Raw genomic sequence first — 22,502 nt, forward strand, 5'->3', positions numbered from 1 at the left:
GACATGCGCCTGGACACGACGACAACGCAGTCCTGAAGTGTCAACTAATCTCTCCCCTGTGAAGGCCTCCTTCCCTTCCCTTTTCCTCTGTACAGATAAAACGTGGTCAAAATGATTCCAGTTCACATGGATATGTGGAAGCAACAAAAAATTCTGTATTATTCATTTTTAAGGCCAGACAAGTAATTTGCTGAGGTCAATTTGTAAAGAAAGACTACACGCCTGCGCACATATATATTCAAATGCGCATACCTATAGACTAAACACGTAATACGCATGTGCACGCTGTCAGTGTTTTCACAGATTCAAGTTTTTTAAGTTTACGCAGAGATGATAATGTTTTTCTAATTTTTTCAAAGCTTGCACCTTGGAGCCTATTTCAAGGTTTGCGTTCTCGAGCCACCAGGCACTGTTGTTGTGCGGATGTGCGGGCCGGAGCATGTCAGGTGTTTTCTGTTAGAACGGTGTCGTGTAGCGGCCCCTAAGTTAATAACTAATGATCTTTGCAATGGAAGTGAATCAATCAAAACTAACTTTAGCTGGACAGTAACACTTTTAGAGCTGCTGTAAAGCCCAAACAATCTCTGTTACTTTAATTTCCTATAATCACTGTAAAGATGCTTTGAAACAGTCTGTATTGTTAAAAGCGCTATATAAATGAAGGTGACTTGACTTGTAAGATTTCATCATTTAACATTTAGCTTTCCTCATGTTATTTATCCTTATTTAAAAAAAAAAAAAAATCTTATTTCAATTCCATTATATCTGTGTGTCATTCTACATTAACAAAATCATCTGCATCTATTGTGGCAAATTGTTTGCGATGGGCTGGGTTTGTTTGTAAAACAGTGTTTTATATGTTATGAATAATGCAATGTGTCAACACATGGAATTGATTTGTCTGAGGCACACAGTCTGTCTTCATTTCAGCACCCTGATGATAACCTGGAAACTTTCTATTGGCTCAGCGTATATCCTTTCTGCTGCTTCATTTTATAGCTTTGTTGACTCATTTAAACCTCACACAGTATTCCACATTGAGAGTCATGTATGAGAGTCATGCCCATAATGTCTATGATTCCTCCCTGTAAGATTTGGCCTCAATCAAGGTTTTATGCTAATTACACACTATATAAACGTTATAGTTCAGCACACAATAGGCTACTTGTCACTTAAGCCAATGATGATACGTTGCACAAGAAGTAATTACTACCCTTGTCTTCAAAGCTAAAACAAGGACTTTTGGGTAATCTTTCCTGATATTTAACTTCAGAAACACAAAATACGTACCATGTGCCTCAAGTAAAACACTGCACTGAAAATAAATTGTCACAGGATTTACTTTTTTTTTTAATTTACTCGGAAAGAGATGAAAGAGAAATGTCAAGTAACATTGAACTCAAGTAGATATACTGAAATAGTATTTTCTTGTAAAACATACTCCAATGATCTTAGTTTTATTTACAACTTTTTTTACGGTGTGTAAAGTGTTTTCCAATGGCCTGTCATTTTGAAGTGTCCTCCGACTACAATCTGCACACCAGCTGAAGTGTTGGTTCGTCTCTGCCCATTGATTTCTGCCCTTTCCCATCTTTTGTTCAGCTTTTCTTTACACTAGAAGCTCGAGCAAAAGGTTGCCGTGAGTGCATTGCCATTTTATCACTTTCTCTCTGTGTTCTGAGACGAAAAGAATAGATATTACCTCCAAGTCTTCTCATAATCCCTGAGGATACGCATTCGCTTTCTCCTGTCAGAAGCCATTCGATCCACAGTCATGCCCTTCCAACATGACAGAACAAAGATTCTAGGGTGTACGTCTTCATGGAGCGAATATGTTGGTAAGCATGTTTTATTCCACCCTGACACTAACTTGAAGTTAGCATTAGAATAAAGAAGAAAAACACTTTTCAATTATCATGACTATAATAGGAAATGATAAAAAAATAAAATAAAAAAAAGATATATGTGGCGTGACATTTTTGCGCAACATTTTTGTTGTGGGAGATCAGTTTATGGCTCGTGCTCACTTATAGGAGCTGTATTGTGTCATTACAGTTTGTTTTATGATTGAAGTGGCATTCAGAAATGAATCTGCGTGTTAAGGGAGCCATGCTGAAGTGCAACAAAACAAACCACCTCCGCTTAAACGCCTCTATTCAAAACACTTTGGACCATTCCTTGTCATTATTTGTATTGAGGCTGTATGCTCTCACATGAATACTGATTTCTTCACAAACCATTGATTTTAGTGTTCAGTGTCGACTAAATTGGTTTTCTTACTTGACTAAAGATGCTTGTCTTCTAGAGCAGTATTTGGTTAAGTTCAACATGGGGGAAAATATCTCACAACCAATCAGCTGATGCTAGCTGACAGTGCCAAAGCTTTTTGTGCAGCTCTACGGTGAAAGTGTATACACAGATACTGTCTAAGGCTAATGAGGTATTATTTTTCAGACAATCTAATGATTCATAGAGTGAGAGAAGCATTATTGATTTGGGCTTTTTTCATCTGTAATGAAGGAAAAGAGTGTCTGGAGAATGACTTTTTATCGTGTCTGCAAACTTTTTCTGTATGCACATGATGGCAATGACAATAGCAGCTTTCACACAGTAATTCTGGTAAATTACCGAAAAATTACCAGAACAACTTTTTTCGGTAAATACACAAATGTAATGTTCACAGAAACAGCAGCATTCCCTCTTTTTAGCGGTAAGATATCATTCACACATCAGTACCAAAATACCAGTAAACTCTGATGTCAATCATTGGAAATGACCATTAAATGCCGTGCATGCTTTAGTTTCACTACCTGGCCAATGTGACTAATTTTTTTTTACTTCTGATTGACAGGCGTAAGTGGATTATCACACAGAATGCGGTTTTGCTCTTAAAAATATGAGACGCGTATTAGTAGCTTTGTTGCATTTTAATGTAATCATCAGACATGGCTATGTACAACAGTATTTTATAATAAGTCAAACTATGACCCGTCGGGTGGCTTCCCCTTCTTTTCCATTCAGAGGGTGTTACTTTGGCGTTCCCTCCTCTTGAATATCAAACTGCCGGTTGGGTTTTGTGGACTCAAGCATAAGCTCGTAAAGCTGCCCCATCTGCTCTTCTTGAAAGTCTTTGAGTTTATCTTCCGATAAATCAGCGCCAAATACCAACTTCTTGTTTCCCGCCGCTTCCAGCACCTGCGTCTGTAGGGTGTCTTTGTAGTTCTGCACAGAAAATAAGAAGGATACATTAAAAAAAGATGAGCAACTTTTTATTTTTTAGCTACTTAAGAACTTTTCTGAGATATATAAAACCTTAACACTTGTGTGCCTGCTATTGGTTCTTGTAATGATTTGACACACAGGCACAATTAAGAAATTCATTTTATAGAGAGCTATTGATTTACTATTACAGACTGTGACAGAATTATTTATTTCTCTTTGTTGGAGATTTATTGATTGCAATTCACAAGATGAAATGCAGGTCACGGGGGTTACGTATCATGGAATCCACAAAGGTCTAATGGAGGTCAATGCCTTCTGCTCTCTCTATGCCCACTTAAATCACTCCCTCTATATCAGTGATTACCACCTGTACGAAGGTCCAAAGTCTCTACAAGTTTTACAAAGCCAATGTTCTTCAACTTGCTAGTAAAATTGGCCTTACAACATATCTGAGGTGCAGGGTTTTTTTCTGTTAACCAAGTAAAGAACAGTTGTTATATTATGTCAACACATTCTGGCTCCTCATAGTGCATCCTTGGTGGGGTTGTCAGTTCTTTTTCATAATCAATTCCATTAAAAAAAATACTGCAACCAAACTATTTTCATTTGTATCAATGTTCTTCAAGGTATTCATTCTTCTGCTGCCATGTACAAAACACTGAAAGTTTCTTACTGAATGTACAGAACCACAGAGAAAGAAACAAACATACAGCATGACCAGTGTAGTCCAATACATTTGTTGAAAGAAGTAGCTCAAAAATGCTTGATTTGATTCAGTCTTAGCGATTCCCTCACTCACTGAACAGCAATTCACCTTCAAGTCGTGTCTGATTCTAAATAAAGTAAATAAAGTGTGTTGTGTGTAATCATGACACTAAGATATCTGTAAATACCGACTGATTGTCCATAATGTGCACTTAAAGACAGACGCCCACAATAGATTTTGTTCTAGTAAGTATTTTAATTATTAAAACAATCACTTAATTGTAACTAAAAACATTATTTTCATAGTATATAGGATACATTATTGTGGGTTGGTCATCCACAAAAGAACTAAGAGAATGATTAGAACCAGAATTGTTAAATACGATTATCACCACAATCCTTGTAGCACTAGTACGCAAAGTCCCAGAGTAGAACTAAACATATTTACACCATACCAATGATTCTATCATATGAGCTTCATTCTTAAATTAAACTTGTCCGTCACGTCTGTCATGACTGCTTACGATCAAACCTACAAGACATTACGGGCAGACTCATTCAGGAAAATACACTGAAAACAAAACCATTAAGAACTCTCATTCACTCTCCTAACATCTTGGAATTTGGACGCAATTCAATTTTGGAAGTAAAAGGCCATTTGTCTGAGAAGCTTCCTCCTCTACATAATGTAATTAGATTGAACATCTGCCAAAGAGTAATATTTTAAGAATGGAAGGGATGTGGGCATACTGAATGCCAAGCTTTTTGGTGAAGCTCACCTTCTGAATATAAACACCTCACATCCCATCACATTGACGTAATCAGGCAACCCGTTTTATGTTTGTCTGGAATAGCCTGACTTTCCCAAGGGCACATAACTTTAAAGATCTATACTGATAAATAGATTAGGTCTATGACCACTACTTTGTATGCACAGTACAGCTTTGAAACGTGCCGCTGAAATAACAATGGATTCACAGTTAAGTCAGTAGTCCTTTAAGAGATGCTTTTATCCAAAGTGACAAATAGTATAATAATTACAGAGACAATCCCCTGGAAGCAACCTGGGGTTAATGGAGATGGCTCAAGGCTCCAATTTACATCAAGCAAAATCTCAAACAAAATCTCCAACGTAAGTGTTTTAGAGTTGGAAAAATTTTCTGAAGTTTCCGGAAAACTTAGATCCAACTTAGGGCTACACGATATATCGTTCTAGCATCAATATCGGGATGTCAAGTATAGGGATCGTAGTTGATGTGTGATCCGTACAGACTAGGCACCAGTTTAAACATTCAAGCGATTTTAAACCATTCAAGCGCAAGAAGGTGCGAAAGAGAACTCAATTCTGATCCTGTGCGTTGTTTTCTGTGCGCGCACAGCACACGAACTCTGAATTCCGTTCTCTTTTTCATCTATTTGCGCTTGAACGGACACATACACGCAAAATTATGTCAAAATGCCCGTCTCAGCGAGTATCTTCATAAATACAGTCGCTTACGTGAACTTAAACAATTGAGAAAGAAAATGGATGCGAATCATTATCCTGAATCTGTCATTAATGTTAATCAAACAAAAAACAATCACTTTTGTAGCTTTAATAAAGATTAATTATATGTAATAAATACAGTGAAGACTATGCAGTGTTATTTTACATTTGATTATTCAATTTCCATACCTGAATACTGTTAGACTAAAACATTTCAGTTGTATCTTTTTTTATTTTTTATTTATCTATGCTTGTAATTTGTTCATTGTTTTCTATGCATATTCACTCTCCTATAAAATTACCCCAATCATTCTAGAATGATTAATTATTTCTAAATAGAGCTATTCATCTCGTGAAACTGTTTCAATATTGCAATTATTGCAGAAAAACTAAATATCGCAATGACAGTTAAGGACCTTTGAACTGCCATGACAGTTAAACGCAAAGACTGAAGAATAACACAAGATGTGTCACTAGTATTGCTTTGAATGGGGAAAAGTGCAATGCTCACTGCAGCTGCCATTAGAAGCTCCAGTTCCTATAGTGAGACGCACGCTTAAATCATGATTTAGATTTAATTTAGATTTAGCATTTAGAAACCAAATTGATTAGACAGTTGTTGTCAGATTTCATTGGTGATTTCAAATATGAAATTTAATCGTAAGCTTGGTGAACAGTTTGAGAATTTGATGTTTCCCCATTCAAAAAGATAGGAGCTGTACTTGCATGCCGAGAGGCATTTCAAAGATGGACGCCGAGTGAAATGACTTGTCAAAAAAGGGACTTTGGTTAAACATGGGTGCGCTTTGGGCTCCACATTCTTTGACGCAAAAATATTTTCTGGTTCACTTTCCGCTCAGTTCATCAAAATGTCAAACATGTAAAGCTGGAGCAAACATAACCACATCCCTATGATCAGATGCTTTCTTGATGCCACTGTCATTTTTGACACCACTCCTAGCAGCATGGCCAGAGTTGGAATGGTCACAAGCAGTGGACCACTGTACAGCCATTTCAAACATCTGTTTATCCCTGAGCAAAGAACGAAGAACAACTTCACAGAGAGTAGATCAGGGCCTTTATAGTTCTTGAGCCATCAAATTTCTGGTTAAAAGGTTAACCAGCACTTTGTCACATCTGTTTTCATTGCTATGTGCAACATTTCAAAAATAAGCAAGAAGTAAACTCTATGCAAGTTGTAGTGGAAATTTTAAACTGTATATTAAACTAACCATGTTTCTAACATCTAACCTTATTTAACATCTAACATTTGAACAGGATGTACTGTACGAAACCAATGGAAAACGTGTGACTTTGAGTGTGTGCGTGTGTGTGTATAAATAACATAGTTTGGGAAATGAAACTAGGCAGTCTGTTAGAATCTTGTGATTAACAAATGAAGTCATCATTAAAACAGAGTTTGCTTGTGCCAGTGACAGAGGAAAAAGGTTGGGGCTTTTGAACCAATTGAACCAATCATATTGAAGGTGACATGTTAGACTTATTTGTTTTCTCGATTCTATAAAAACTGTTGTATCTATTTTACGGTGGGATTTTCTCAATGGAATTTGTCTGAGATCCTCCGGCCTTGCTTCTTGGAAGAGATTCCCTGAGAACTGCTCGGGAAGATCTCCTGGCCGTGATTAAAGCATTTAAAGGACATTTGCAGGTCTGTTTGTCGATTTATTCCTGCGCAGGAAGCTAGTTTAGGAAGGAGGTTAGTTTAGGGGAACAAGTTAGTTAGGTGACTATTATTGAATGGGGACGTCGATTTGTAGACGAGACCCAGATAGACTAAACGTCGACAGTAGACGTTAGGGGACGTCGATTTGTAGACTAGACCCAGAAAGTTAGGTTTAGGGAACAATCCACTACAAAGTATGCACTATGCAGACACAAATGCTCGGTCCTGTTATTATTTTGATATTCATAAAGTTAATTTCCCCTTCACCCCTTCTTATTTTGTATCTCACATCACCTTTAATATAAGCTTAGTGGTAATGCACTTGCTTCTGACACACATGCTCCTGAGGTTCAACTTTGATATCCACATTTTGTCACCCAGACCAAGTTACATATTAAAATTTGTATGAAGAAACATGGTGTGGTGTTTGCACATTGAAAAGATGCAAGGGTGCTCTGGGTGGTTACCTGGGCGTTGGCATTAGCTTTTTATGGTGTTCTGAGTTGTTTTTAACATAGTAACATGAGGCAACTAGATGTTGATGACTAATATGATGTTCTGGGTTGCCCCAAGTCTTCCCAATATCCCAAGATATTCTGACCCTTCCATCAAAATAAGTCTATAAAATGTCTTCGCCAGATTTATCATCTACCAGGCGAAAATGGCAAACCCATATATAAAAACAACAATGCACACACTTTTCACTCCTTCACATTCTCCTTTTCTTTCATTCCTGAGGGAAAGCTTGTCTGTTGCAATGCGGTCGATTTATTAGGCGATGAGAAGCCCCCTGGGCCCTCTGGTGTAACTGGATTAAAGTGAACACTCAGTGCTCCTAATCACATTTGGAGGCTCGCTCTACGTCTGTTCCTGGCTCTGCCACCCTTCCTCATTGTTGTTGTTTTTTTTCAGCAGTGCTTTGAAAACTGAGACCCCACAGTAATTCACTCACCTCCAAATGAATGAGTGGGAAGGGGGTTCTTAAGCACTCACACACACTCCTTCCCAATACTAATGTTACAGTGGACTCCTCCATTCACAGCTGTATTGTGAGCGAGTGTGAAGCACTAACACTCTGTTGTAAAATAGTGAGCTGCCTACCAGTATGACTTACTTTCTTCTTGCGGACACAAAATATATTTGGAAGACCATTGGGAACCAAACAGCATTGAAGCCCACTGGCGCCTATTGTGTAGCCAAACAAAATATGTTTCTATATGTTCCCAAGAAGAAAGCAAGTCATATAAGTTTAGAATGTCATGAGGGTGAGTAAATGATGACAGAACATTCATTTTTGGTTGGAGATTACCTTTAAAAGGATAGTTCACCCAAAAATGAAAATTCTGTCGTTCATTTTCGGAACACAAATGAAGATCTTTTTGATGAAATCTTAGAGCTTTCTTTTCCTCCATAAACAGCTACGCAACTGACACTTTGTCCAGTGGCGTAACTTTGTTTTAAAAAGTGGGTGGGACAGGTGTGTGTGGGTGTGGGGGGTGAGAGGGTGTAATATACTGTATGAGTACAATAAAAATTTTCGGGGAAAAAATAACATTATGATGTCCAGAAATAAATTTAAATAGTACATTCATTGGGTTTAATTTGTCGTTTAATGAGATCTACTAATATTGTTAGTGTCTATAATTTTCACGTGAATAAATGCATAGATCCGCAAATTGTGATAGAAGTGATAGAACTTTTGCCAAGCGTGTCAGAGGTTTCGGGTTCTAATCCGCACTCGTATTGTTGTTGTTTTTTCTCATCAAACGCGAATATGTTCATCAGTGGTTGTATATTAAGCAGGGACACGTGACGTTTGTGTGCAATTTGTTTTTGTGATTTCACCGGTGTTGTGCCGAATTTCGACCCCCGTCAAATGATTTCCCCCCTCGTTAAAGTCAGTACCTGATTGCCTAATCCTAACCCCACCCCTAATCCTAACCCCTCTCGCACAACTAATCCTAAACCTACCAATGCTAGGGGGGAAATAATTTGGCACAACACCGGAAAGAATAGAGAGTCTTCGCAACTGCGTTAAGCGATAGATTAAAGCGTGCATCCGTGTTCAGACTGAGCCACAAGAGAACACTGTATCTGCGCCACTGATAGCAAGCGGCAACAAGCACTCAGCTTGATTTAAAAAACACATTTCAGCATTAGATCATCTCTTATTTAACAAATGAACGAAATGAATGCCCTACAAGTTAACCGGAGATGGTTTTTATTTATCTGTATTAGGTACATCCATGCTGTGAGATGTTTCAAAAAGTAGTGGGGTGGGAACAATATCGACCCTGGCAAAAAGTGCTGGGGACATGTCCCACCCGCAAATTATGACTTTGACGCTTCAAAAAGTTCATAAAGAGATCATAAAACTAGTCCATTTGAATTGAGCAGTCAAGTCCAAATTTTCTGAAGAGATTAGATCACTTTATATGATGAACAGGTTGAATTTAGGCATTTATTCTTTAAAATATCATATTTTGTGTTCATCAGAAGAAAGAAACTCATGCAGGTTTAGAACGACATATGGGTGAGTAATAATGACAGAATTTTCATTTTTGTGTGAATTGTCAATTTAAGGCAACATAGGCATGTTCCTATGATATAGGCCTACAGAAAAAGGCTCACAATGTTTTTGATTCTGGACCCAGGTTTTACAGTGGACATAGTGGTGTAGAACTGAAATTGTATTTCATAATCTGTAAATTGAATTTAAGTCTAAAGTCATACGACAGCTTTGTGTGAGAAAAACATTAAAATTGTTAAGCTGTGGCTGTCTTTGATGTGTTCATGAAAGAATTTGTGAAGTCTCACTTATGAATAAAATCTTCTTTTGAGTCAAATCTTTTCAATTGTGTTATCCAATTCACAAAAATGGTCTGAATTATCTGTACTCGAGTTTAATTCACTAAATGATTCAGTCACAAACTGCTACAAGTTCACTGGAGGGGAAGATTATCAGCTAGTGAACAATGACTTAAATTTCAGTCCTTTCCCAAACAAAGCTGATTTATGGCATTATGTGTTCCACAAAAGAAAGAAAAATTTCCGAAAATTTCTTTCGGATTTATTTTCTAACTGTGTACTTGCAAAGGGCTAGACAAATTTTTTTCAGGACAGTCAGCTGTCCATTTTGGAAGGACGTGTACATGTCCTTCTGTACAAGGACATAGTGACTCTCATTACCTGCAAGTGTGAGATTTTTACCCACTTAAAGAATATCTGTTTCTGTCAAAGCCAGCACAGGAACATCGAGTCCTCTGAAATTATACTGCATGACTGTGAAAACGCAATAAGAGCTTTGTCCACAATCCTGAGCTACCAGAACCATACTAGAAGTGTAATACATCTTGTGAAGTTTGACAGCTCAAAAATCAACTCCAATATCCAGGCTTAGAGTAAAGGAAGATCTGGATTATTGCTCCTCGAATGCATGCTGCTGCATGTTTAAGTGGAGTTCATGCGTTGAATTCGATCTTTGGATTTGTCATGGAACATTTCATTCGAGCATGGCGTCAGAGCACGATTCTGTAACCACATAACTAAAACTAAAGAATTAGGTCTCATCAAAGTGATGCTGGATTAAAGTGTAATTAATGTACACAGATCGTGTCAGGAAACAGCGGTGCTCCCTGGGAGAAAAGGATTTGTTAGTTATGGGGTTATGGATGAATTCCATTATATCTTCATGATGATAGAGACTTCAGGAAGGTGCTGCCATCATGTGGAATGTTTCAGCAAAGGCCTGACTCATTAAAGGGATAGTTCCACCCAAACAATAAAATGTTGTCATTTACTCACCCTCAAGTTGTTCCAAACCTGTATGAGTTTCTTCTGTTGAACACAAAAGAAGATATTTTGAAGAATATTGGTAATCAAACAGTTGACGGTAGCTACTGACTTCCATTTTTTTTCCTACTGTGGACGTCAATGGCTACCGTCAAATGTTTGATTACAAACATTCTTCCAAATATCTTATTTTGTGTTCAACAGAAGAAAGAAACTCATACAGGTTTGGAACAACTTGAGGGTGAGTAAATGATGACAACATTTTCCTTTTTGGGTGAACTATCCCTTTAAAGAACTTAAGATTTGGTATCATCTCTTGTAAATATAAATTTGTTTCCATTTTACAACAACACTTACAATGCACTGACAACATATACAAATAGGATGAGGATGAAAAATAATAAGGGGAATTTACATGTGGGGTTATGTGAGAATGATGATGCACAGTGAACATAATAGTACTATTAGCCACAACACCACCAAAAAATAAAATAAAATAAATTATTGTGGGGGACCCCCATTATAAGACTTGATTCGATTCAAGCACTGTCATGTAATTAAGTGATTTAAATGTATTTGCTTTCTCTGCAGTCAAGTGATGGAAGCTCACAGCTGGGTTTCCCTCTTACCTGCCATTCTGTCATGAAGCGTGTGACATCTTCACCTGATGCAGACTTGTTTCTTCTGAATTCATCTTTCACATATTGATCACCCAGAGCCCGCAGGTCTATGGGCAGGAAGCGGTGCAGTAACAGGATTCTCTTATACAAAGACCGAACCACTGATACATGTGCTGGATGTGCCATAACTTCACAATCTGACAGACAGTAACCTCTAGATATAATACAGCGACAAGTGCGTCCTGTTTGAACACAGCAACGAAGTGTTAGTGCACCAGCCTTAAAACCATAGCTCATGAGAAAGACGAACCGATCTGATATTATTAATTACAAAAGGTCATATGTACATAACACTGTTGATTACCCAACCGTACATGCAGTCTTCTTCACCGCAACGCTATGAGTGTTATTACAGCCGCTGCTGCCCTCTGGCGCCGATTGGAATGTAGTGCAACTAAGAAAACGGCCAATTACTTTCTCTTACAAATACGTCACCCAAGACCAGCCTATTAAAAGTTAATTTAAATCTTCTTTAGAACATTGTATTTTGCCAAGTTAATGTTTACAAATCCATATCTTAATCGTGACAATCATGAGAGGTTTGTGTTGTTATTTGGGACAGGTTTGTGTAGTGTATTAAAATGGGTAATAATAGCCTATGTCTCATTGCATGTTTTATGCATTTTACAGCATTGAACAGAGACTTTTTGAACATTGACTTCTGTTCCATTGAACAGGACAGAGTATTGAATTATATATAGATGTTAAAGTAAGAAAAATAAGAAACAGAAAAAGACAACATAGTTTTTATATATTAAAAAACATGCAATATATTTTCCTTTAAAATATGTTCAGAAATATTCAGATACGTTAATAATATAATATAATATAATATAATATAATATAATATAATATAATATAATATAATATAATATAATATAATATAATATAATATAATATAAATGGCTTTTCCATCCACTGATGTCAATGATGCAACCTGTAGAACTTTGTTGCACAATATGTAAAGTGATCTGTGTGTTTAAGGGCAGGAAGTTCGGAGCATTGAAGAGATGCTGTCTTTGTTCAAATGAGTTGATTTTATCATACATATCGTAGACATGAGATTATTTAAGCACTACATTTTATTTTTAAGTGGCGTAGCAGTAAGTATGCTTCTCTCAATAACTTATTCACGTGTTCTAAGGACTACACCTACACCTACACCTACATTTGCCATGCATGCAAGGAATACATATACTGTATGGCACACAGGTAAGACAAAGGCTTTTTCTCTACCCTTACATTTCTCCTCTGTAATCAGCCACAACCACAGTAAATAAAAAAGAAGCAGAAAAGAGGACAGAAGCTGTTGGAAATAATATACTATACTACTCTTACAATTGCTCCTATGTATACTACACAGTATGAACATTTTCTGTACAGAATAGAATACCCAGATGATCTACTACATTTACTCAAAAACAAACAAACAAAATACATACAATTGGAATGGATAGCTTACTTGTCTGCTGCATATGAATTTATATACTGTATACATTTGTTGAAGAATTTACTGTTCATAAAGTGTATTATGTAATTCTGGACGTGCTCAATTGTTGTCATACGACCTCAACAAATGACACCCATTATCACCTTTGAAAATTACCCAACTTTGTATAAAAAAAAGAAGAAAAAAGTACATTTTGGCATACATAAGAGTATATAGCCTACTTATACACTCTCAGAAAAAAAAGGTACAAAAGCTGTCACTGTGGCGGTACCTTTTCAAAAGGTACACTTTTGTTCCTAAAGAGTACATATTAGTCCCTCAAAGGTATGTACCTTTGAGGGACTAATATGTACTCTTTAGGTACAAAAGTGTACCTTTTGAAAAGGTACCGCCACAGTGACAGCTTTTGTACCTTTTTTTTCTGAGAGTGTTACGGAAATACTGTACTTGCAATGTTTTCAGCAGAGGTGGACAAAGTACACTTCCTTATTTGAGTGAAAGTACAGGTACTACTTATCAAATATCACTCTGTTACAAGTAAAGGTTGTAAAGACCGATTTTTACTTAAGTAAAAGAAGTACTTGTTTTTAAAAGTACTCAAGGATCAAAAGTAAATGTCAATGCAATGTTTATTATTGTTGCATTGTTGTATGTAATACAGTACCTTATGCCTCTGAATCTAATCCTGCCAACCTACCCTCATATCAATATCAAATTTATTTCTAGAACACAGTTCCAGTGGTGGGATTGAATGTGGGATTGAATAAGTGCACTCAATAACGTCCACAATGGTTTCGGACACCCAAATGTTCCCTCAAATAGTGCCCTATTTAAAGTTTTTTTTACTTTTATTATGAATATGTTAGCCTTACTGTTATCTATAAGCTAGTGTGCTCCAAAACAATGACAAAATTCGCATTTAAGACCAAACCCAACGTTGAAAATGAAAATCAGGTTGATGTCAGAATCCAACGCCAGATTGACATTAACGGACAGTGACATCGGATAGAAGTTGTATTGTGGTTGAAAATGACCAACATCAGTCGGTATCTGATGTCAACCCGACTTTCATTTCCAACCAAAATCATCCCCTGACTGACGTTACTACTTTCTACTCAAGGACCTTGACAGAATTGTAGTGGAGTAAAACGTATGATATTTGTCTTTCAAATGTAGTGAAGTTAAAGTAAAAAGTTTCCACAAAAAAATTATACTCGCGTAAAGTACAGATACTCAAAAAGTGTACTTAAGTACAGTACTCAAGTAAATGTACTTTGTTACTGTCCACCTCTGGTTTTTAGACACTTAATTACATGTTATTTGAAATTAAATGAAAATGGTATTATATGAAATGGAATTACCTTAACTTTGACCCAGTGCAGTGATTTAAGTAGGACTTAAGTACAACTTTATATGTAATTTCAAGATTAATTCTATGAAATATGGTTAAAGTGTACTGCTGAATGTACTGGCAACATTTATAGTAAACTGAAATACTTTAATGTAATTTCTATTTTTACTTGTCCTATTTTTTAAACATAGTTGTAATTACACATTTGTAATTATGACATTTGCAATGTAGTACATTTAAAATAAACTACGGCTAAAATAAATAAGTACTTTACATGTACTTTAGTATGTTAGTCAACACATAAATGTAAGTGTACTTGTTTAAAGCATGACATTAAATTAAAATGTATTAAAGTAAAACTTTTAGTTTAGCATTATTACAAAGTGCACTTTTTAAAAGTTACACTTTTATTTCATAAATTATATTATCTGCAAGTACAGTTTTTGTTTAAAATATATACTTTTAAGATTTGAATTAAGCGCACATTCAATACAATTAAGTGTACTTCTTTTTCACAAGGGTTATTACCGTTATTAATTTTCATTTTTAATCAAACTTGAATATATAATGTATGTGGTTTGTTGTATACTGCACACTTTGACAAATGTAATAGATCACCCATGTTTTCATTGCCTGCATAAAATTTTAATATAAGCTCAGTATACATACTGCAAAAATATTGAGAGTAGTATGATACAGTAAGTCATTCTCTACAGTACATTCAGTTTCAAAGCTAAACCTGGCTATAGGCCTGTTCACACCAAAACGCTAACTATAAAGGTAAAACTTTATTATTAGCATCCACACCAACGCACGATAACGTTCTGTTTGTTTTAAGTTTACGCCCCTAGATAGCACACATACGTCTTCAAGATATCTGTTAAAATATCACTTCATCTGGAAAGCATCTGCTGTTTACTAACATCTGATAGACATCTTTAAGATGTCAGTTTAACCTATACATTCTAAATCATTACATCTTAAAAATCATTTCATTTCAATTAAGCCTTTAGATTCCCATAGGAGCATAGGCCATCGACAAAGCTTTTCCATCCTCTCCGGTCTTGGGCCCTCCGCTCCAGATGTTGCCACGTCAGCCCTTCTTTCTTCATTTCCTTTTCTGTGATTCTTCTCCAGATGGTTCTCGGTCTGCCTCTCTTCCTCCTGCCCTGTGGGTTCCACGTCAGCGCCTGTTTAGCGATTGATTTATTTCTCCTGAGTGTGTGCCTTATCCACTTTATTACATCTTAAGGACATCTTCTAAACGTCTATTTGACATCTGACAGGAAACGTCCTATAGACATATTGCAGATGAGCAAACACTCTAAAAAATACGTCTTCCAGATGTAAACGCACATCAAATAGACGTCTCCGTGATGTACGTGTGCTATCTGGGTACAGTTTTGTTGACTGCCACTTTAAATAATCTTTAAAAAAATCTAATATATTTTCAAAGTGTGGAGGATTCTGATTGGCTGTCAGTGTTTTTATTGTTCATCAGCTGAAAACAAACTCACAAAAAGTTCTGAAATTGATTCCAATGATAGCATTCCTCAATGTTGTTATCGTTTAGTTGTGGTGCTATTCTTCAAATGATTTTTACAACTAGGTATATCTTTACTTTTGTTGTTATCGTCCTTGGTGTGAACTTGGCTTGTATACTATCCTGAACAATAGCTGAAACTTTGTATTACTAGCGCTTCTCACGTTTATTGCCTCTTTAAGATGAATCACTTGTGGTTTTCCTCAATTGTAATTGTAATCTGCTAAATGAATAAATGTGACCCTGGACCACAAAACCAGTCTTATGGGTAATTTTTTTTTAAATTGAGATTTATACATCATCTGAAAGCTGAATGCATAATCTTTCCATTGATGTATGGTTTGTTAGGATAGGACAATATTTGGCCAGGATACAACTATTTGAAAATCTGGAATCTGAGGGTACAGAAAAATCGAAATATTGAGAAAATCACCTTTAAAGTTGTCCATTTCTATTGGCGATAGTGCTGCATCCATTCACAAAAATAAATGTTTTATATATTTATGGTGGGAAAGTTACAAAATATATTCATAGAACATGATCTTTACTTAATGTCCTAATGATTTTTGGCATAAAAGAAAAATCTATCATTTTGATCCATACAATGTTTTGTTGGCTATTGCCACAAATATACCCCTGCAACATAAGACTGATTTTGTGATCCAGGGTCACAAATGAAAAATGAACGGGCCTTAAGCTAAACTCTAATATTCTTATAGCCGAGAACAGAAGAGCCGCACTAGACCTTAGCCAGAAGGTCAGAGTGTTATGCTGGGTAATGACGCAGCCTCAACACCTGGAATCTAGAACCCAACATGTGCGTGACACATGGGGCAAACGCTGCAACATCATTCTGTACATGAGCTCGAAGGAGTCAGACTTCCCCACGGTAGGGCTCAACGTGTCAGAAGGACGCAGTCAACTCTACTGGAAGACCATACGGGCCTTCCAGCACATTCACAAGCACCATCTGGATGATGCTGATTGGTTCCTCAAAGCTGACGATGACACGTTTGTTGTCCTTGAGAATTTGCGCTACGGTCTGTCCAAGCACAACACAGAGGAGCCGCTGTATTTTGGACGTAGGTTCGCACCATTTGTTAAACAGGGCTACATGAGCGGAGGGGCTGGTTATGTCCTCAGTAAGGAAGCTTTGAGGAGATTTGTGAAGGGTTTTGCTGATGGACTTTGCACACACAATACAGAACTTGAGGATACTGGATTGGGACAATGCATGGAGACAATGAAAGTTAGGACAGGTGATTCCAGAGACGTGTTGAGGAGACAAACCTTTCACCCTTACCCTCCAGACTATTACCTGCCCAGACAGCTACCCAGACGACGACCCTGGTACCTCCTCTATGAGCATTATAACCCTGTTGAGGTAAGGAGATGTTTTAGGGTGAATCAATACACTAAACAACTTTTGCCATGATTTTTGCCCCAATTTACAGTCCGGGGGAGTCAAAAGTCAGAAAGTCAAAGAGTTTGGGAAGTTGGAGTTGACAGATTTCACAGAAAATCATGTAGAGTATGATGGGCACAGATTCAGATTGTTTTATCTTAAAGACTGTAATTCCTTCCAGACAAAAGGAGATCAAACATGTTTGATATTTTGAGCCGATTTTAGAACGTATTGTTTTCAGTTGTCCTGTGTCCAGAGCCATAGCTGGGGCCCACAGCAACAACCACAGGTGCGTTTCCCAAAAGCATCGTTAACCAACTAGGGTCGCAAGTTCCGTCATTATCAGCATAGTTTAACAAGTCTGTGTTTCCCAAAAACATAGTTCTAACGAACATTCGCAAACAGACCTGTGGTTAGAAGCATCGTTTCTTGTTTGCATGACATGTGGACTCAATAAATTCTTATCTTGAGCCAAATAAGCAAGATGACATTCAGTACAATCTATTTCTGCCAGAAAGACTCGGGAGAATTAATGCTGTAGCATAGACATTTATTAATGAGCTCAGCAAGCAATCAAATTCTTTGGCGGAGGCCCCGTTCATGACTCGAATTCCAGGGGTATTGAATCAGCGACTGCTGACTGAAGATGAAGGCAGGGGCGCCGCTCACCCCCCGAGGCGATGAAGGGGGCCCTCTGGTGGTGGTGGGGTGGATGGAAAGGAGGGCGTCTTGAAGACTTCAGGTTGGAGAGAAGAGCCCATCTAGTGATATTAGGGATGGTGAAAGTGGACGCCTGGGTGGTCGTGATGGGGGAGGATGGAGGAGAAGATCCGTCTTAGTGGTGGTGGGGAGGAAGGTGGTGGCTGGAACAACAGCATCTGCGGACTCAGATATGAGTAAGGGCTGCCCTTTTATACTACAGCAAGGAAATGATAGGGTAGTTGATAAGGCAATTAGTGACGTAAATGATTGAGTCTCCCTGGCAGAACTTGCGCTAGCTTTATATCTTTTATTTAGAATACATACAAATGTTGTTTTTGAAGAGTGCGCATGTGCGAACGTGCTCTAAGAAGGAGCCCATGATTGAATCTGGAAATAAAGCAAAATAACTGAGAAAAATGATTTACAGCAAACCATCTAGCATTAATTCGATCTCAAACAGATTAATTAAAAAAAGTTATTACTCCACCTCATGCGTGTCATCATTACCAAGGTGGTTGAACGACAAATTTGCGACAATATGGTTTCGGGAAACAGTCATGACCAGCTAGTTGATTTCCTCAACGATGCATCGTACTACAGCAGTTAAGCCGGTGTAGGGAAAACGCACCCCTGCACATGATCATCGGATGAAATTGTGGGGCCCTCCTGCCCCTAAAATCCTCACTAACTTTTGCCCGGCTAGCATCAAGACGCTTGTGTGGTTGTTGCGTTTGGTAGTGTGTGACCCTCAGTCGTTTAGCATACAATACCCAGTTTTCCCTTTTAGCCGTTTACAAAGTCAATCATACAAAGTGTATGATGCTTAATGATTAAAAATCTGTTCAGATTTTAAAAGTTGTGTAGTGAATACCAGCCTTTAGGCTAATGTGGGTCATCAACTACCTTCAAATGATAACAAATGATAAAGACATCATTAATTCATACTATCATTCCTGTGGGTGAAAATACAGACTCAAATAAAAATAAAATGAAGCCATGTTTATGTGCATGTAGCTGATTTAAAAAATAAAAAATCCAATTAATTGTTATTAAAGATAAATTTGCCCCCTCCCCTCATTCAAGTCCTTGGTTCACATGCTGTCAGCAGCTCATTGGCTCTCAGCTACATGGACATGTCCAAGTCCAAATGGTCTCAGTTTAGTGTTCTAGTAACCAGCTCTAGATTCGAGAACTGCCATCATCCGTGTACTGTTGACTGAAGAACAATGCCACCGGATCACTGTTACATGAACATATATATATATAAATATAAATATATTTAGTGCCTCTTTATTAAACCCTTCGGCAGTGAGTTCCAACTAAAAACTGGTGGCTGTGAGTTTTACAAGTAAGACATTATCCTGGATAAACATCTTTTGTTACTGTTCAAAAGTATTGTTTTAACCTTATTCCTACCCAGTCGTGGCAGTTGAAAACGGAACCATCAAGTCAAACAATTTCTGCTTCCTTGTTGGTCCAGGAACAACTCTGTAAACTATTTATATTTGACTAATACGTTTCCATTTAAGAGTTGTGTTCAGGATGTTGATCCAGGAACATGTCATTAGTGACGTAAGGTAATTCTACAATAGCATCTTATCCAAAAATGTTTGCTTTTGCATGATGCTACATCCATAACAATATAATAATTATTATTATTATTTTGATAATAATCAGTAACTAGATGTACCGCATCGCGGTACAAAATATGACCGCCGCTCAGGCCTGCACTGGCTTTCCACAAAAATAAATGACGTGGAGTAATTTGGCTGTATTTTGTGGGCATGGTCCCCAGTGGCCCCCGGGGACCAAACGAAATTTTTCCGTAGAAGTCTAGTGGGGCTACATGCCCACCAAATTTCATGTTCCCCCGTGTTTCGGTGTCCCTGGTATCGTTGACGAAAAATTTAAACCAGCGCAAAAATAAAACCAAAAATAAAAACCAGCGCAGGGGGGGGAAGTGGCCCCCGGGGACCAAACGAAATTTTTCCGTAAAAGTCTAGTAGACCAACATACCATAAAAATGTCTTCATCCTCGGTGCCACGGTTCAGGTAGTTATTTAGGAAAAACTGCATTTTTGGGGGTTTGGGGGGGCCCAGCGCGGGGGGGGAGTGGCCCCCGGGGACCAAACGAAATTTTTCCGTAGAAGTCTAGTGGGGCTACATGCCCACCAAATTTCATGTTCCCCGGTGCTTCGGTGTCCCTGGTATCGTTGACGAAAAATTTACGGGGGCCCCAGCGCGGGGAGGGGGGAGTGGCCCCCGGGGACCAAACGAAATTTTTCCGTAAAAGTCTAGTAGACGAACATACCATAAAAATGTCTTCATCCTCGGTGCCACGGTTCAGGTAGTTATTTAGGAAAAACTGCATTTTTTGGGGTTTGGGGGGGCCCAGCGCGGGGGGGGAGTGGCCCCCGGGGACCAAACGAAATTTTTCCGTAGAAGTCTAGTGGGGCTACATGCCCACCAAATTTCATGTTCCCCGGTGCTTCGGTGTCCCTGGTATCGTTGACGAAAAATTTACGGGGGCCCCAGCGCGGGGGGGGGAAGTGGCCCCGGGGACCAAACGAAATTTTTCCGTAAAAGTCTAGTAGACCAACATACCATAAAAATGTCTTCATCCTCGGTGCCACGGTTCAGGCAGTTATTTAGGAAAAACTGCATTTTTTTGGGTTTGGGGGGGCCCAGCGCGGGGGGGGAGTGGCCCCCGGGGACCAAACGAAATTTTTCCTTAGAAGTCTAGTGGGGCTACATGCCCACCAAATTTCATGTTCCCTGGTGTTTCGGTGTCCCTGGTATGGTTGACGAAAAATTTACGGGGGCCCCAGCGCGGGGGGGGGAAGTGGCCCCCGGGGACCAAATGAAATTTTTCCGTAAAAGTCTAGTAGACCAACATACCACAAAAATGTCTTCATCCTCGGTGCCACGGTTCAGGTAGTTATTTAGGAAAAACTGCATTTTTTGGGGTTTGGGGGGGCCCAGCGCGGGGGTGGAGTGGCCCCCGGGGACCAAACGAAATTTTTCCTTAGAAGTCTAGTGGGGCTACATGCCCACCAAATTTCATGTTCCCCGGTGTTTCGGTGTCCCTGGTATCGTTGACGAAAAATTTACGGGGGCCCCAGCGCGGGGGGGGGGGGGAGTGGCCCCCGCGGACCAAACGAAATTTTTCCGTAAAAGTCTAGTAGACCAACATACCATAAAAATTTCTTCATCCTCGGTGCCACGGTTCAGGTAGTTATTTAGGAAAAACTGCATTTTTTTGGGTTTGGGGGGGCCCAGCGCGGGGGGGGAGTGGCCCCCGGGGACCAAACGAAATTTTTCCTTAGAAGTCTAGTGGGGCTACATGCCCACCAAATTTCATGTTCCCCGGTGTTTCGGTGTCCCTGGTATCGTTGACGAAAAATTTAAGGGGGCCCCAGCGCGGGGGGGGGAAGTGGCCCCCGGGGACCAAACGAAATTTTTCCGTAAAAGTCTAGTAGACCAACATACGATAAAAATTTCTTCATCCTCGGTGCCACGGTTCAGGTAGTTATTTAGGAAAAACTGCATTTTTTTGGGTTTGGGGGGGCCCAGTGCGGGGGGGGAGTGGCCCCCGGGGACCAAATGAAATTTTTCCTTAGAAGTCTAGTGGGGCTACATGCCCACCAAATTTCATGTTCCCCGGTGTTTCGGTGTCCCTGGTATCGTTGACGAAAAATTCAGTAAGGTGACAAAAAAAAAAAAAAAAAAAAAACTTTGACAATCCCTATATGACCGGCTAGCTACGCTAGCGGCGGTCATAATAATGATGATGATTTCACTGTTAAACCCCCTTGGAATGAAAATAAAATACCTCTAGGCCTTTTTCACATTTCCTGACTTATGATCAATCAGTCAGATGCAGATATAACCAGGACATAGTAAAGAAAATCCAATTTATATTCAGGGAGGATTTAGGTTTAAAGGCCTAAAAGAGAGAAGTAAGATGTATATGAGTACAGTAAAAACTTTCTTAGGTCTCTCTTAACTCTCCTTCTCAGCTAGGATTTGATTGATTGTTCTTTATGTTAATATACATTGTTCTGTTCTTCTGTTTTTAGGGCCCTGGATGCTGTTCAGATTTAGCCATCTCTTTCCACTACATAGATGCAGTGGGAATGCACACACTAGAGTACTACACCTACCACTTACGCCCATATGGATATAAATACAGATTTAACCCAGATTTAACTGATTAACAAATAATAGAAACAACAGCAAATCTAAAAAATAAGACAGCATTCAAAATGTCTTTTAAAGAGAAATGTTTTAATACATGTTTACATTACTTCCCAGTAAGACCATTACATGTAAATAATGTTACATTTATAGTTCTATAATACATATTAAAACAGCTTTTACAAAGTTACAGACTAAGAACTTTATTGTCCAAAACATTATTAACATTAGCTTCGGAAACACAATGGTTTGCGGTCATCACAGACCGAATGTAAAAAATTCAAG

At 38.4% G+C, this 22,502-nt stretch overlaps 2 protein-coding genes across 3 annotated transcripts; one reads left to right on the forward strand and one right to left on the reverse strand.

The window, feature by feature from the left end:
• Positions 1–2,915: 2,915 nt before the first annotated feature.
• Positions 2,916–11,920, reverse strand: sdhaf3 (succinate dehydrogenase complex assembly factor 3). Of its 2 annotated transcripts, XM_082186921.1 has the most exons (3): positions 11,884–11,920; positions 11,519–11,751; positions 2,916–3,222 (listed from the first exon to the last, which is right to left on the reverse strand). In XM_082186921.1, exons 2-3 carry the CDS (start codon positions 11,693–11,695, stop codon positions 3,028–3,030), a joined length of 372 nt encoding a protein of 123 aa, XP_082043047.1. In that variant the 5' UTR covers positions 11,696–11,751; positions 11,884–11,920; the 3' UTR covers positions 2,916–3,027. The 2 variants fall into 2 exon arrangements, with proteins under 2 accessions (XP_082043047.1, XP_082043046.1); XM_082186920.1 differs by having other exon boundaries at positions 11,519–11,918.
• A 632-nt stretch (positions 11,921–12,552) lies between these two features.
• c1galt1a (core 1 synthase, glycoprotein-N-acetylgalactosamine 3-beta-galactosyltransferase 1a) lies at positions 12,553–22,403 on the forward strand. The gene is made up of 3 exons (XM_082186383.1): positions 12,553–12,781; positions 16,633–17,297; positions 22,100–22,403. The coding sequence occupies exons 1-3, from the start codon at positions 12,628–12,630 to the stop codon at positions 22,235–22,237; spliced, it is 957 nt and encodes a 318-aa protein (XP_082042509.1). The 5' UTR covers positions 12,553–12,627; the 3' UTR covers positions 22,238–22,403.
• Positions 22,404–22,502: the final 99 nt, after the last annotated feature.

Source organism: Leuciscus leuciscus (assembly GCF_965113295.1).
Source record: "Leuciscus leuciscus genome assembly, chromosome: 12".
Lineage (NCBI taxonomy): Eukaryota > Metazoa > Chordata > Actinopteri > Cypriniformes > Leuciscidae > Leuciscus > Leuciscus leuciscus.

Bases quoted from the DNA above. Each gene is read 5' to 3' on its own strand.
- sdhaf3 (XM_082186920.1), bottom strand. From the start codon at position 11,806: ATGAGCTATGGTTTTAAGGCTGGTGCACTAACACTTCGTTGCTGTGTT. The intron at 3,223-11,518 runs GTAAGAGGGAAA...TTTTCTGTGCAG, and splicing joins GCTTCATGACAGAATGGCAG to AACTACAAAGACACCCTACA.
- c1galt1a (XM_082186383.1), top strand. From the start codon at position 12,628: ATGAGATTATTTAAGCACTACATTTTATTTTTAAGTGGCGTAGCAGTA. The intron at 12,782-16,632 runs GTAAGACAAAGG...ATATTCTTATAG, and splicing joins ATATACTGTATGGCACACAG to CCGAGAACAGAAGAGCCGCA. The intron at 17,298-22,099 runs GTAAGGAGATGT...TTCTGTTTTTAG, and splicing joins AGCATTATAACCCTGTTGAG to GGCCCTGGATGCTGTTCAGA.